This window comes from Corvus kubaryi, unplaced genomic scaffold, assembly GCF_017639235.1.
Source record: "Corvus kubaryi isolate FWS band 111438036 unplaced genomic scaffold, C.kubaryi_AGA036_p1.0 65310, whole genome shotgun sequence".
In the NCBI taxonomy this organism is placed as follows: domain Eukaryota; kingdom Metazoa; phylum Chordata; class Aves; order Passeriformes; family Corvidae; genus Corvus; species Corvus kubaryi.
The window spans coordinates 94,881-107,794 of NW_024581913.1; the positions used below are offsets into that span (position 1 = coordinate 94,881).

The window sequence follows — 12,914 nt, forward strand, 5'->3', positions numbered from 1 at the left end:
TATTTTCGCTTAAGGACTTGATATAGTATGTCTCATCTGGACATGTCCTGTTCTGCAATACCAAAGACTGTTTAAAATTCTTCTTGTTTAGAATACTTACAGATATGGCCATCTTCAGTGACCTGTTACCAAAAATTTAGCTCATTTCTAGAGAGGGATGTGCTGGTGATTCTGGAGTTCATTTCAGCAGCCTGCTCTGCACCTTGGTACCTTGGAGTAACTGACTTTGCAAACCTGAAAAGAAAAGAATAGGAACACCAAAACACAAAAGCAGGTGGAGAGAGAGGTAACTGACCAGAAAAGAGGTAGGGGGGTGCAGAAAAGAGACAATTCAAATCCACGTGCAGAGTCACACTGGGCTCAGATAAATGTTTTCTACAAGACTGCCGTTTGAGAACTGGGAAGGGAATAGATAATACACAGCTACAGTGCTGTTGAAATACTTTACATTCAAAAGGTGATTGAGGAAAACATGTTTTTCACAAAAGCATTGAAGAATTTTCAAAGAGCCGTTCAGGGAACACTCTTGAGTTGGTATTTAAAGCAATTTTGAAATAACATTAAAATCACAGAGTTTGGAAAGAAACTAGTTTTGTCTGAGTGTATGAAAGAGACTGAAGGAAATGGACTGGGCAAGCCACCTGACCCTGAATCCAGTTGGGATCATGAAGTAGATGATGCATAATAAGGGAGATTACAGGACAATCCATAACTTATACAGTGTTTTCCTGAATGAAGGCTGGAATTTGGTTGAGAAGCTGACAGCGACACCATAATACATTTAAACTTTCCTAAGGCTTCTGGTTTGTTACCATAAAACCTCTTGCTGAGCAAACTACACAACCAACCCAGCAGATACTAAGTGGATTGAAAATTAATTCACTGGCATCAAATCTAATTCTACATCAGAAATCACTAGAAAATGGTTATTAATGTATGTAGTGTAGCCCAACAAGAGTGGGGTCCTGAACCTGCACTGTCAACATAAAACCTTTCCTGTTGCAGAATGAGGAGTGAAGTGGGATGTGGGTGATGGGTAGGGCAGGTCTGTTGCTGCAGAACTAATTCAATCACTAATTCTGGTGATGTGAATGCAGAGTAACAGTATATTTCAGAAGAGGATAATCTGATGCAAAGTGGACTCAGAGAACCATCATAAGAAAAATGGAAGATTTTAAACTATATACTTGCAATGAGAGACACAGTGAGCTCTGGCAGACCTGGTAAAGAGTGTAGGAATGGCATGGTAACAGTCTGTAGGAGACTGCAGTCAGGACAGACATGGGAATATTTTTACACTAGATTTGGCCTTTTTTCCAAAAGAGATGCTTTTGTTCAGGTGCAGCTGTTAGACTTGAAGCAGAAATAAATACAGGCAAGTCCTTCAGCATCGTAATGAAGGCAGTGAGAGCAGACTACCGCAGTAGTCTCTTGCCCTTAAAATCCATGAAAAAGCAATTTAGTAAAAGGAGTGAAAAACCAATCCCTATTTAGGCACACTTAATTTGGTCTACATCAGTTCAGATTAATGCTATAAGAAAAGTTAAATCAATATAAACCAGATTTAGCACCAGTGTAACTACATCAGTGGGCTGCTGCACCTTTAGTTAAATGTAACCGTGAAAAGAAGCCGGGAAGTACAGCCTCTGATGTCTCCAGAGCTGGGTGTTAATACACTGCTCTCAAAGCTTTACTATAGAGAACTCTAGACACATTATTTAATATGCCAGGGCTAGTCCCATACCCTACAAATTTCTCAGTCCACCTGAGGGTGGTCCAGGTAGGGAAACATTTAACTGACAACTATTTTAAGTGGCAGAATAGAACCAGAGAGACAAAGGTTACCTGCATTCTCTTAGCTGTGCTGGATTCAGGAGCAAATAGATTTAGAGTGCTAAAACTGAGTAAATACTTCCAGCTGCAGTATATGGTGATAAGGAACTTACTCTGATTTTACGTATTTTGATTCCTGAGTCTTATATCTGAAAATAAGCTATAATTGAAGTAACCATAATTATACACAGCAGGCAAGATTCTTTAATTGATTTATGAATTAACTTCCATATCATTGGTGTATCTGCATTCCTTAACTGATCATATGGGTTTTTTCATGTCCATAATGGGAAATATTAATTACCTTCATGCACTAGGAAGGATAATGCTTAGTCCTGGAATAATCTGAGCAGATACATTAAACACTTGTCTGCTAGAAATTCATCCCACATCCATCTGTGCTCATTAAATCATCAAATTTCTCAGAAGTACCAAATTATATTTTTTTTAAAACAAATTATGGTTTTCAAACCACTTGTTCTTTTCACATCTGGCAATGGAGCAACTTGCGTTCAACGTCACTCAGCTCCATATTTTGCTTGTTTGCATTTTGATGCATTTCATCCGCACAGTAGGAGCAATTCTCTGAGAAAGAAAAGGGAGGAGAGGGAAAAAAAGGTTAGATAAACAGATTCAGATGCTGGATGAAATTTTAAAAAGCTGCAAAGCATTTCAGTACACTTAGCTGTACTTGGCTTTCTGTCTCCCAACGCCCATCTGTGCACATAGAAACAGAGCACTGAAAGGTTGGAAGAAGTAGCACATTCCTTAATATTTACGGCATTCAAAATGAGGCTCATGCAGGCAGCAGAGCACCGCTACTTTTCCTATAGAGGTTGGCTTGCAGCTCCAGCACTCGCCACATCCAGGTTACTGATCAAACCCAGTGCACCAAGAGGTGCATTAAAGGGCTCTGATTGCTTGCAGCTCACTCACTGTTTAAGGGATGAATTGCCTATTCTGCTGCCTGAGAGTGCAGACCTTTCTGGGTGTTGCAGCCAGTAGGCAGAAAGGTGAAGCAAGCAAGCTTCACCCTCTTGGAGGTGCTATTAATGATTATAGTCTGTCTTCTTTTTTTTTTTTTTTTGTACATAGAGAGGAAAACAATTTTATTCTTCTTGATATTCCAAAGCCTGGCTATAGATGACTGGATTAGGAAGGAAATTACTCCTAGCTCTCCTGTCATTTAGCCTTCATATTTGTCTGGTTTGCTGGGATAGTCAGAGCCCATCTCTGCCTTCTGGGTGTAGTTCCCACTATCAGTTTATAAAACCACATTCCTTCAGCTGCTCTCTGCCATAAAGCATCCAGCAGTCCAAGCAGCAGGGCAGAGAAATTTCCCAGGTGGTGTCCTTGTCACTTCATGTGGCAGTGATTGACTGCCAAGTGAATACCCTGTCAGGCTGTGTGTGCCCCACACACTCTTTTCCACCTACTGCTCCATCCAGTTTCTGCTGGTGCGAGAAACGGGACCAGTACAGGGACACACTGTGGTGAGGCAGGCACTGTGCCAGAGCCTTGCCCACATCCCACTGACGGTGTCAGCTCACAGGAGGGGTGTGCTGTGTGCCTGGCAGCACCAAAACAAAATACTTTCCTTGCCACCCCCTTCAAGAAAATGTGACTGTACGTTAAGCAAAACAGGAGAGTTGAGTGTGCATGTGTGTGTGCGTGAGTCATGTTCCCCTCGCTGCCTGGCACTGTTCCCAGAGGCAAACCTGAGTAAAACATGTCACGCGTTGTTGACTCTTTTATAGTAACTGGCACTAACTCTGCCATGTTACATTGTGATAAAGCAGCTGTGGCCAGACTTACTGTCACGACTGGCATATCTGTACTGTGTTTCTATGGTTTTTGTGCAGCCTTCAACCAAGTCATAGCCACAACAGTGCTGCAGAATAAGATAGGAACAGTAAGTTTGACCCTTAAAATAGATCCTTCCATGTTTCCATGTATCTTTCTACAAATCACTGCCACATTAGAGATTGAGATCCCAATTCAAGGAAGCATTCAAGCATGTGCTTAACACCCATTGACTTCAATTTGCTGTGCTCGTATGTCTTCTTTGCCAAAAAAGAAAGCAGAAGAAGGGTTCTTTTCATTCCTGGAAAGTGATACTAGAGAAATGACCCAAGGAGTAATTTCTGACTGAACAGTGACATGCATGCACATGGTTAAATGCTTCTCTGAGTAGGGATGCCTGCCTTAGGACTGGGAAACTAGAATCAACCATCTCAGAAATTGAATCCTGAGATATTTCCAGCAGAAAGGTAAAAGACCCAACTGAGACTTGTTCTTCAAAGGCTGCTGATTCAGACACCCTACTATGGAGAAGCAGATTTTGGCTTGTAGTGTGCAGAGGTACTTTGCAGGTTCTGCAATTTACCAGTGAAAGGATGAAAAAACACAGCTCCACTGGTAAACAAGAGCAATGGCCAGCTGGGCTAGATGCTCCATTGGCACTGATTATCCATTCCCTCCAAAACTATTTGTGTACCCCTAACGCGTAAGAGACCTGTTGGAGTCACAGGACTGGATTCACGCATCTATAGTGCACAATACTTTGAGAAACAGAACTTGCAGTAAGCATCCAAATTCAAGCACTGTAAATGGGATCACATTGGAGGTTAGCCCTGAAGACCTAATTTGCCTTACTGCACATTTTCTTAAGTTGCTCTAGTTCCATCAGTGTCCTGGATACACATATTTACTCAATGAGTGGTTTGGGGTTTTTTTTACAGTGTCCAGGCCTGAGTTCAGCCCTTAATTACTGATCAGTTCTGATCAATACTGTTCAGTGCCTGCCTGCACACTGACAGAGGGCCTGTATGAGTCATTTAGACCAGACAAGACTCCTACGCAGCCAGTGGGCATGAGATGAGTCTCTTTCTCTGTGGAAAGTGTGGCACGAGGCTTTGCAGCTGGAGGAGTAAGAGAAGCCACTTTCTCCACATCTGCACTACTCAGTGAATTTCATCATGGTCACTTGCTAGAGATATTCCAACCTCTGCAAAAGGTGGGGTGGGTCCCATGTCAGAACCTTGACTCACATCCAGAGTAGCATCTTGTGCACTAAATGAAGCAGGCATCCTATGGGAAAAATAGTATGCAGTCATATAATGGAAGATTATATTGCAAGGCAGCAGAAGTAAAGTCATGGGCAGTTTTATTTGCCTGTTTCTTCATCTCAGATGCATGAGTGTGAAACACTCGGGTTATTTCAAGGTTGTAGATGTCTTTATGTATCTACACACATGATATTTTTAATCATTTTGCTTCTTTAAAAGAAACAAAACCAGAACTCAAATCATGTGACATTTGTTTGAGGTTAGGAGTCTTATTTGCACCTTCCAGATTTCAGTAGGAGTAGCAAATGAAGGGCTGGGTGGGAGAGGTGTTTCTTTTGACTGTGAAAACAAGTGCTATGAAGACAGGGGACAGTGGGATTGCAAGGTCTTCGCTGGCAGCAGAGGATGGACCTATTCCCAGCTCAGTGAGGTAATTGCTGCCAGGGTGCCCATCCCACCCTCAGCCCCAGTGCCAGCCCCTACTGATGCAGTCTCCTATTTCTTGGGATGCCATGTCCCTGCCCCAGGCTCCCTCCCACCAAGGCTTTTTGCTCTCCCAGACTCAGCTCAGCAGAGCTTCCCCCCTCAGCAGCCATACCCACACTTTCTATCAGGGCTTCCAGTTTTCATCACAGTCACACAGTCGCATTTCTTCTTCTGCTCCTAGTTTTTCTCCCATCCACCTCCCTCTTCCTCCACCTCGTCCCTTTCTCTACCCCACTCTCCAGCTCCTTGGGGTTTCCCTGTCTGGGCAAAACCCATCCCCTGTCCTTGCTGATACTACTTGCAGCCTCTCTTCATGTATTATCTCTTGGGCACCAGAGACCCTTCCCAGGCCACTGCGCATCCTGGACAGTGGCCTCCAGGGATGAAGTGCTCAATCCAAGGATGCCATGGCAGCCAGCCCTGAGCATGTCCAACATCAAGTCTGTCCCGTAAGAGAAAAACAAAAGAGGGGCCCAGTGCTAAGAAAGGAAGAGAAATGCAACCTCTGAGGTCCCACACAGCTAGGACAGCTTGGAGCATGAATCAGCAGAGATTTTACTTTCAGTGCTCATACAAGCCTAAACATGTGCCATTTTGGGGTGGTTTGAATGCATTTAACCTGGCTGAGAGTGGGTGATTTTCTGAAGGAACACTATCCCTGACAGACCAGTGAGACCACAGGATAAGTCTTTGCTCCCAAGTATGGGACCTGAGAGCAGTTTGTGGAAGTGCTCATATGGGTCCTGCTCATGCTGCAAAACCCCTCATGTTATTCTTGGAAGTGATGAGGCTACTGGGCTGTATGTTGGACCCTTGGCCTGATACAGCCAACTACTGTGGAGAATTTGGGCCAAAATGATTAACATTTGGCAGAATTGTAACTATATAAGGCAGATTTACACCACTTACAACAGAAAATACCAAATATTATTAATAGTAGTCAGAGGTGGTTGCCACATTTGTCATCATAATTGTTGCCCAGCTAATTAGCATTTTGGTAATTTAGAGGTGTAATGTGGCACAGACAAAATTGAGAAGACTGAGATCCATCTAAAATGCCAAGCGACAGTTTGGTATAAGAAAACCTACAATTTTATAGCATATTCTTGAAAAGGGGACAGAAAGGGAAATAAAAATGGGAGCTATAAATAGAAGTATCCCGGACTGCCTTTTTCGGAGTGAGGGAGGATGTCTGGGAGAAGAGACCTTTTCTGCCAAAAAAATATGGCTAATAGCTGTCCTTGCAATTCCGTTCCGGAGGATAAGCGAGGCTGAGGTGCCACCTGGAGGTGCGGAGGGGCGGCACAGCTCCCTGTGCCAGCACACTGCCCGCTTGCTGCCCCTGCAGCCCCCACCGGGCTGCCTCTCCCAGGCCCTGCTTCAAACCTCTCGTGGGGAAAGGCATCGCATCTTTTTCCATCTCTCACAGAGGAGCTCTTAACTGATTTGCAAGGTCTTTCGGAGCTGTTATTTTGTTGTTCTATCAAAAACCTCATCGGTGCTATCTTGTGAGGTACTGTAGTTAATTAAATTTAAACCGTAGCATTTAGGGTTTCCTGAATGGGAAAAAGTGCCTCATTTTGTAATGCAGTGACTGAGATTTATTTTTCTAAATTGCTAAGAAGATGCTGTGTAGAACCCCTTTTATGATGGTGGATGCATTCCTGTTGAGTGTGGTCACCTGCCTCCTCATGTGAACCATTTAGGGACTAGCAGCTCATCACTCTGAGGACGCAGTTTGGCTTTAAAAGGAAGGCTCTGTGCTTTTGGTATGACACGAGGTGCTGCCAGTCCCAGCTGGGTCTTTAGAGTGACCCTGCTCAAGACACCACCTTTTTCTGAGTTTCTGTTTCCTGACCTGCCAAAATGGTCTGTGAGTACCTCCACAGCACTCAACTCATACTGAGGTCCAACCTTTTTTCTTTCTCAAGGCCTCTCGAGTTCCTGATGCAGAGCTCCGATGTGCTGTGATTGTGCATAAGAGTAGTGAGATCTGAAACTTGGCATCATCCTAGCTGAAATTGTTCCACTCTGATAATTTAATTAATCAACACTGCAGCAGAGTGTTTGAAATAATGTGTGCATTCATTTGCATAATGAGTGTAATTGGCAAAGCTTCATAATATAAGTGTAGCAGTTCCACAGATGATAGCTTGATAGACCATTTTCCTGCAGCCAGCCAGCAGCACACGTTTCAACCCCTGTTATTTGCTTTTCCACAGAGGAGGGAAGTGACAACTAGATTTATTAACCAAGGTACAGAGAGGATCTGCAAATTTTTGATGGCACTTGAACATATATATTTTCCACGACCGTGTTGCTGTGTCAAGATAAAAAGGCCATAGTCAGGTGTTAGAACAGAGCCCCTGCTCCAAAGGGAGTTTAATGCTTTTCCAAGTAATGGGTTGTTTGGCTGTAGAGATGTCCAGACATAGCATCAAAGCTGATATTTCCAGTGTCAGGTCAAAGTGGAGTGCCGAGTTTCAGAACTGCAGTCACTAGGCACCTGAGCAAAGTCTGCAAGGAAAATGGGTGACTGCTACTGGAGAGCCCCTTGCTTTGGTACTGTCTCACTGGGGATGGCCTCAGGGAGTGGTCCACAGCCTCCAGGGTATGCCAAAGTCCCCAGGGGCAGGATATTATGTTAAATAAATACTCACCTTGTTACAGACAGGACTCAGGCATTGGTGGCCAGGCAGCAGTTGTGGATATATTAATTCTCAGGAGATGGGCTTTAGGTAATCAATTGGCAACTTCTAACTATCTTACTATATTCATTACTTTGCAATTAGCAAGACAGTTATTGACTGTTAACCAAATGCCAGATGAGTGCAAAAGTGCTGAAGGTAAAAAACAATCGTGCAGTAGAAATATATTCCCTGCTCTGCACACAAGTGCGTTGATATAAAATGGCCCAGTCTGTGCTCTCTCAGAAGGATGCCTGCTGATAAGCTCTGAGTGCAGAATAGCTGTATCAGGCTCATACACATCATTACTTCATTGAAATGAAGTGACACTTGAAAACTAAGTTCCCAGAGAGCCCTGTGAATGGTTCAGGACTGGGGCTCCCCACTGGTTTGGAGAGTGCTTTGAAAGTCACTTGATATCTTTCCATTTTAGCTTCCCTTCCAGGTTTGAGGGACCCAAAGTACATTCTCAGGAAACATTATACGAAGAAAAATGTGAACTGCTTTAGCTAACATCTGCTGGTGTCACAGGCAGTGGGAGCACTGCAAACCCCATTTTTCATCATGAGTGGACAAGGGAAGAGAGCGTATCATATATCTGGACTTCTGTAAGGTCTTTGACATGGTCCCTCACAACATCTCTCTCTAAATTGGAGAAGGATGGATTTCGTGGGTGGACTATTTGGACAATAAGGAATTGGTTGAATGGTTGCATCCAGAGGGTAGTGGTCAATGGCTCAATGTCTCAGTGGACATCAGTGACAAGTGGTGTCCCTCAGGTGTCCACACTGGGACCAGTACTGTTCAATATCTTCATCAATGAGATAGATGGGTAGGTGGCACCCTCAAGAAGTTTGCATATGACACCCAGCTGACTTATGCCGTTGACACACAGGCTCTGAGCAACATGCTTGAGTTGAAAATGTCCCTGTCCCTGGCAGAGGGGTTGAACTAGATTACCATTAAAGTCCCTTCCAGCCCAAACTGCTCTATCATTGTATGATGCTATGATGTTCAGATGGAGCAGATGCAGAGCTGAATAAGACATGTTGCAGCAGAGATGTAGGATAGGATAAAGCAGCCAAGTCCTGGCACAGGCTCAGCACACAGCTGGGAGCAGGGACACCATGAGTGGTCCATCCATTTGACAACACACTCCTGCTTTCATGGACTGGCTCCAGAGTACGTCCTGGTCAATTCTCCAGCCAAGCTGTCCAGAAATTTCCACCTTACTCAGTTGTAGTAGAAAATGTAGCTGCATTGCATACAACTGTGTGTGAAAATGTAACTTACTGATATTTCCAAAAGTTTTTTTCCCCAAGATCTCTGGTACTGGTGCCCCGCAGCTCCCATCGAGTGCAGACTAACCAAGTCTTTGCACTTCTTTCTCCAAAGGTACCGCGTTGTGGTCCCATACCCCCCGCAGAGCGAGGCGGAGATCGAACTGAAGGAAGGTGACATTGTGTTTGTGCACAAGAAGCGGGAGGACGGCTGGTACAAAGGGACATTGCAGAGGAACGGCAGGACGGGCCTCTTCCCAGGGAGCTTTGTCGAGAGCTTCTGAGGACGAATCGCCGCTCTCTCAACTGAGGAGCTTTCAGGGGAAACCACATAGCACAAGAAGAGACAGCAAAGAGAAACTGGACTGATAACCACTGCCATTTTTATTTCCAAAGACTTCCCCCAGGCCCTTCAGTCTGCAGCTCTGGAGACATAGTGCCCCGCTGTGCTCCCGAGACCGTGTGCAGTGCATACAGTGGTATGTTGAAGTAGTGCCTTCCACCTGGAATCACAGACTGAAAGGATGCCCATCTGGACTGTAGTAACCGAAACTCTGGCTGTTAACCTTTTGTGTAAATTATAGAGAAGATATCTTTAAAAAAAATTAAGAGGAAAGCTGTTATATTGCTGTAACTTATTTGTCAGAGCTGCAGTGTTCTTATTACTGGCCTATGCAAGATGGATTTGAGAGTTCAAGGAGGTGTGCTAGGAAGCTCTTAAACTGGGATTTTGTTTTTACCAAGGGAAGAAGAGGGGAGGGTGGAGAAAACCTCAGCTAAAGACCAGTGCATCATTGTGCAAGTAAGAATGAGGAGTCCAAAATGTTAATGTCATGCTTTCTATATACCTCAAAGATATGCTGCGCAGGTTTGTCAGTGAGTGTGTTAGTACTCAGAGTCCCACACCACCCCGTGTCCTGGCACTGCTGCCAGGGAGGTCCTGGAGGAAGTACGGCTCCACCATTAAACTGTGGTTATTTGAGCAGAATCCCTTTTGCCTGTCTTCTGCCCGTATTATATGCAGCATGGATTTTTTGTCCTTCGGTATCACTTTCCATTGCTTTTTTGTACAACGTACCTTTTTACTGTAAGAATTGCTCTACTTTATATATATTCCTACTAGATCAGACATTTCCTCTTTTTCATACATCTGGTGCTATTTTTAATCGTTAAAGATTTGGTTAAACAGAGAGGCTGCAACAAGATTTGCATTCAACATACAAAATTAGAAACGTACCTGAAGATTGAGATCAGACTGCTTGTTCTTGCTTCATAGAGGAAAAGAGAAAAAGCTGCATGGTCACCGATAAATACACCTGAGGGAGCTGCCTGTGCAACACACACATGCTTGCTCTCTCCTGCACATTTAGAGTGGCTGAAGATCCATGCTGAAGCACAGCGTTCTGTCTGGAGAGTGATAATGACTCCAGAATTGGAAGTAATTCCCAGAGGAGTCATTTTAATTGACTTTTTCATGGCAATAAGAAGAACACTGCAGGTTCTATCACACACAGGGACCATGGAGTTTTCCTCTGTCATTGCATGACGGAGATGAGAGCTGGTCTGCGACAGCAGTAATTAGTGTTATGGAAATGTGATTTCTTACTGTAGAAATGTACAGTTCTGGAGACTGTTGGATTTCTTAACATCGTCAAGCTACAATACAAACTGTATCAGGCAATATAAGCTTCCATCTACCAGGGACTTAAAGGTGCAATAAATGTGAGTTTAGCCAGTTATTTGTATGAAAAAGAATGAGAAAAAAAAGTCCTAATGCAATTGTTGAGAGTATTTAAAAAGATGTCGGCTCTTGAGGAGTGAATCGTGTTGAAAGGCTTTTCATAGCTGTATCCATACCTTGCCTCTGACAGCAGCTGGCTGTTTGCCAAAGCCCACATGTGGTGGGTGTTTGAAAGCGTGTCGGAGGCACTGTAACCTGGAGATGATCTTATTAAAACGAAGAGGCCCGGTGGGTGAACATCAGCACTGCGTTACCAGTATTTCATATGCGAAGGTGTAAGTTTTGTTTTCATTCAAGCCGTGTGTACTAGTACATCTCAAAACCCATGTAAGTGAGCATTCCTATTTAAGTTCAGCTCTGTGACTTTGTAAAATAAGTTCTTCTTGCTGTCACATGTTAACAAACCAATTCCAGAAACACAGTTCATGGCCAAGTATAGCACTTTCAAACCAGGAGGCATCACTTTCAGGGTGTTTCTTTTTATACTTGATGTTGCCGCATTTGTTGATATTCCAGATTGTAATGAGTCAGTCACTAAAAATTTAGTTACTGTTGAGAGGAAATTGCCTTTTTATAACCAATAAGAGACCGAAAAAACGTCTTCTGGAAAGACTTGCTTGAGATTAGAGCCATATCTGTTCTACTTATTTGGTCCAGGTCAGAACTGGTGTCACTGCACCTCAAACAGTAAACTGCACAGTTAGGCAGTCAGCAATGCCAAAATGTGTGTTATTGATTCCAATTAAACTTCTGGGTTAGATCTGTCAGAGATGAGATTTTTTCTGACAACTTACAGTGGTTAAAACGCTCTTAAAATTCTGTTCCATGGTGTATTTACTACAGTCAGAAAAACGAAACAGGATGACAGCTTGCATGCTGCCTATTCTATTTAGCCAGATCTAAAATGGTTCCAGATTTCCACCTTTTTATGCTTAACTCTAAGAGGACAAAAGTTGGTGTGTGAGAGTATCAAGGAAAATGTCCAGATGTCATATCATTAAATCAGTGCTTTAAAATATATTTTGCAAGGAGGATGATGGTTTTTTAAATGGTCAACAACCCTTCCAGTCATACCTTCTGCTAGGAAAAATATGGGGGGGAGGGGGTGGGGAGGTGTTCTATTTTGATAGCAGCTGTTTCTGGGCCCTCTTTATTGCTTATCATCACAGTTTGGGTTACTGAGTAATCTTCTTGGACAAATCACTTCCATGCCAGGAGCACAAGTATTAAGGTGAACTTGATACAGCCCAGTGATACAAAAACATGACCCAGTGCCAGTCAGAAAGTCCTGGACTGAGAGAGGTTCGACTCATACTGTGGTCTAGTTTTTACCTGTCATGCCAGGAAAAGGGGGAGGAGAGGGCATCTCCATCTCCTGCAACAGGGCGGGGAAAAGATTCCTTCTGGTGGCCTCAGTTTGTAAAATGCCAGGTTTGTTCTTCTAGAAATGGGTTCAAGTAATTGAACAATTCCTTTGAACTTTGCACAGCTCAGAAAATGTTTTTGTTATACATTAATGTTAACGTGGTTTAGGAAATGTTGGCAGATATGAGTACAAATGAACTACAATGACTGTGTTTCTGATTCTTTAAATAAAATAAGTATTAAGGCAACATGACTGAGGTTTCTCTCTCTATTAGACAACGAGGTGAACAAGCAGCATAAGTGGCTCTGAGGTTTGCAAAGAAAATAGGGAAGACTCCTCTGCAAACCCTGTAGTTAGTTATTCCCACATAAATAAAAACCTGTTAGGGGTAAGAGATGTCTGAACAGGAGTCAGAATCTTTGATTCTTCTTTTGGCACATCTGGGATTTCTTC

The 12,914-nt window shown here is 43.4% G+C and overlaps 1 protein-coding gene across 1 annotated transcript in view; it reads left to right on the forward strand.

Moving 5' to 3' along the window:
• The window catches only part of LOC121673280 (E3 ubiquitin-protein ligase SH3RF3-like), a 91,711-nt gene extending 78,998 nt beyond the window's left edge, over positions 1 to 12,713 (forward strand). The window contains exon 9 of the mRNA XM_042046467.1: positions 9,470 to 12,713. Within this exon, the coding sequence (XP_041902401.1) occupies positions 9,470 to 9,638 (169 nt within the window). The 3' untranslated portion in view covers positions 9,639 to 12,713. The remainder of the gene's footprint in view (positions 1 to 9,469) is intronic.
• Positions 12,714 to 12,914: the final 201 nt, after the last annotated feature.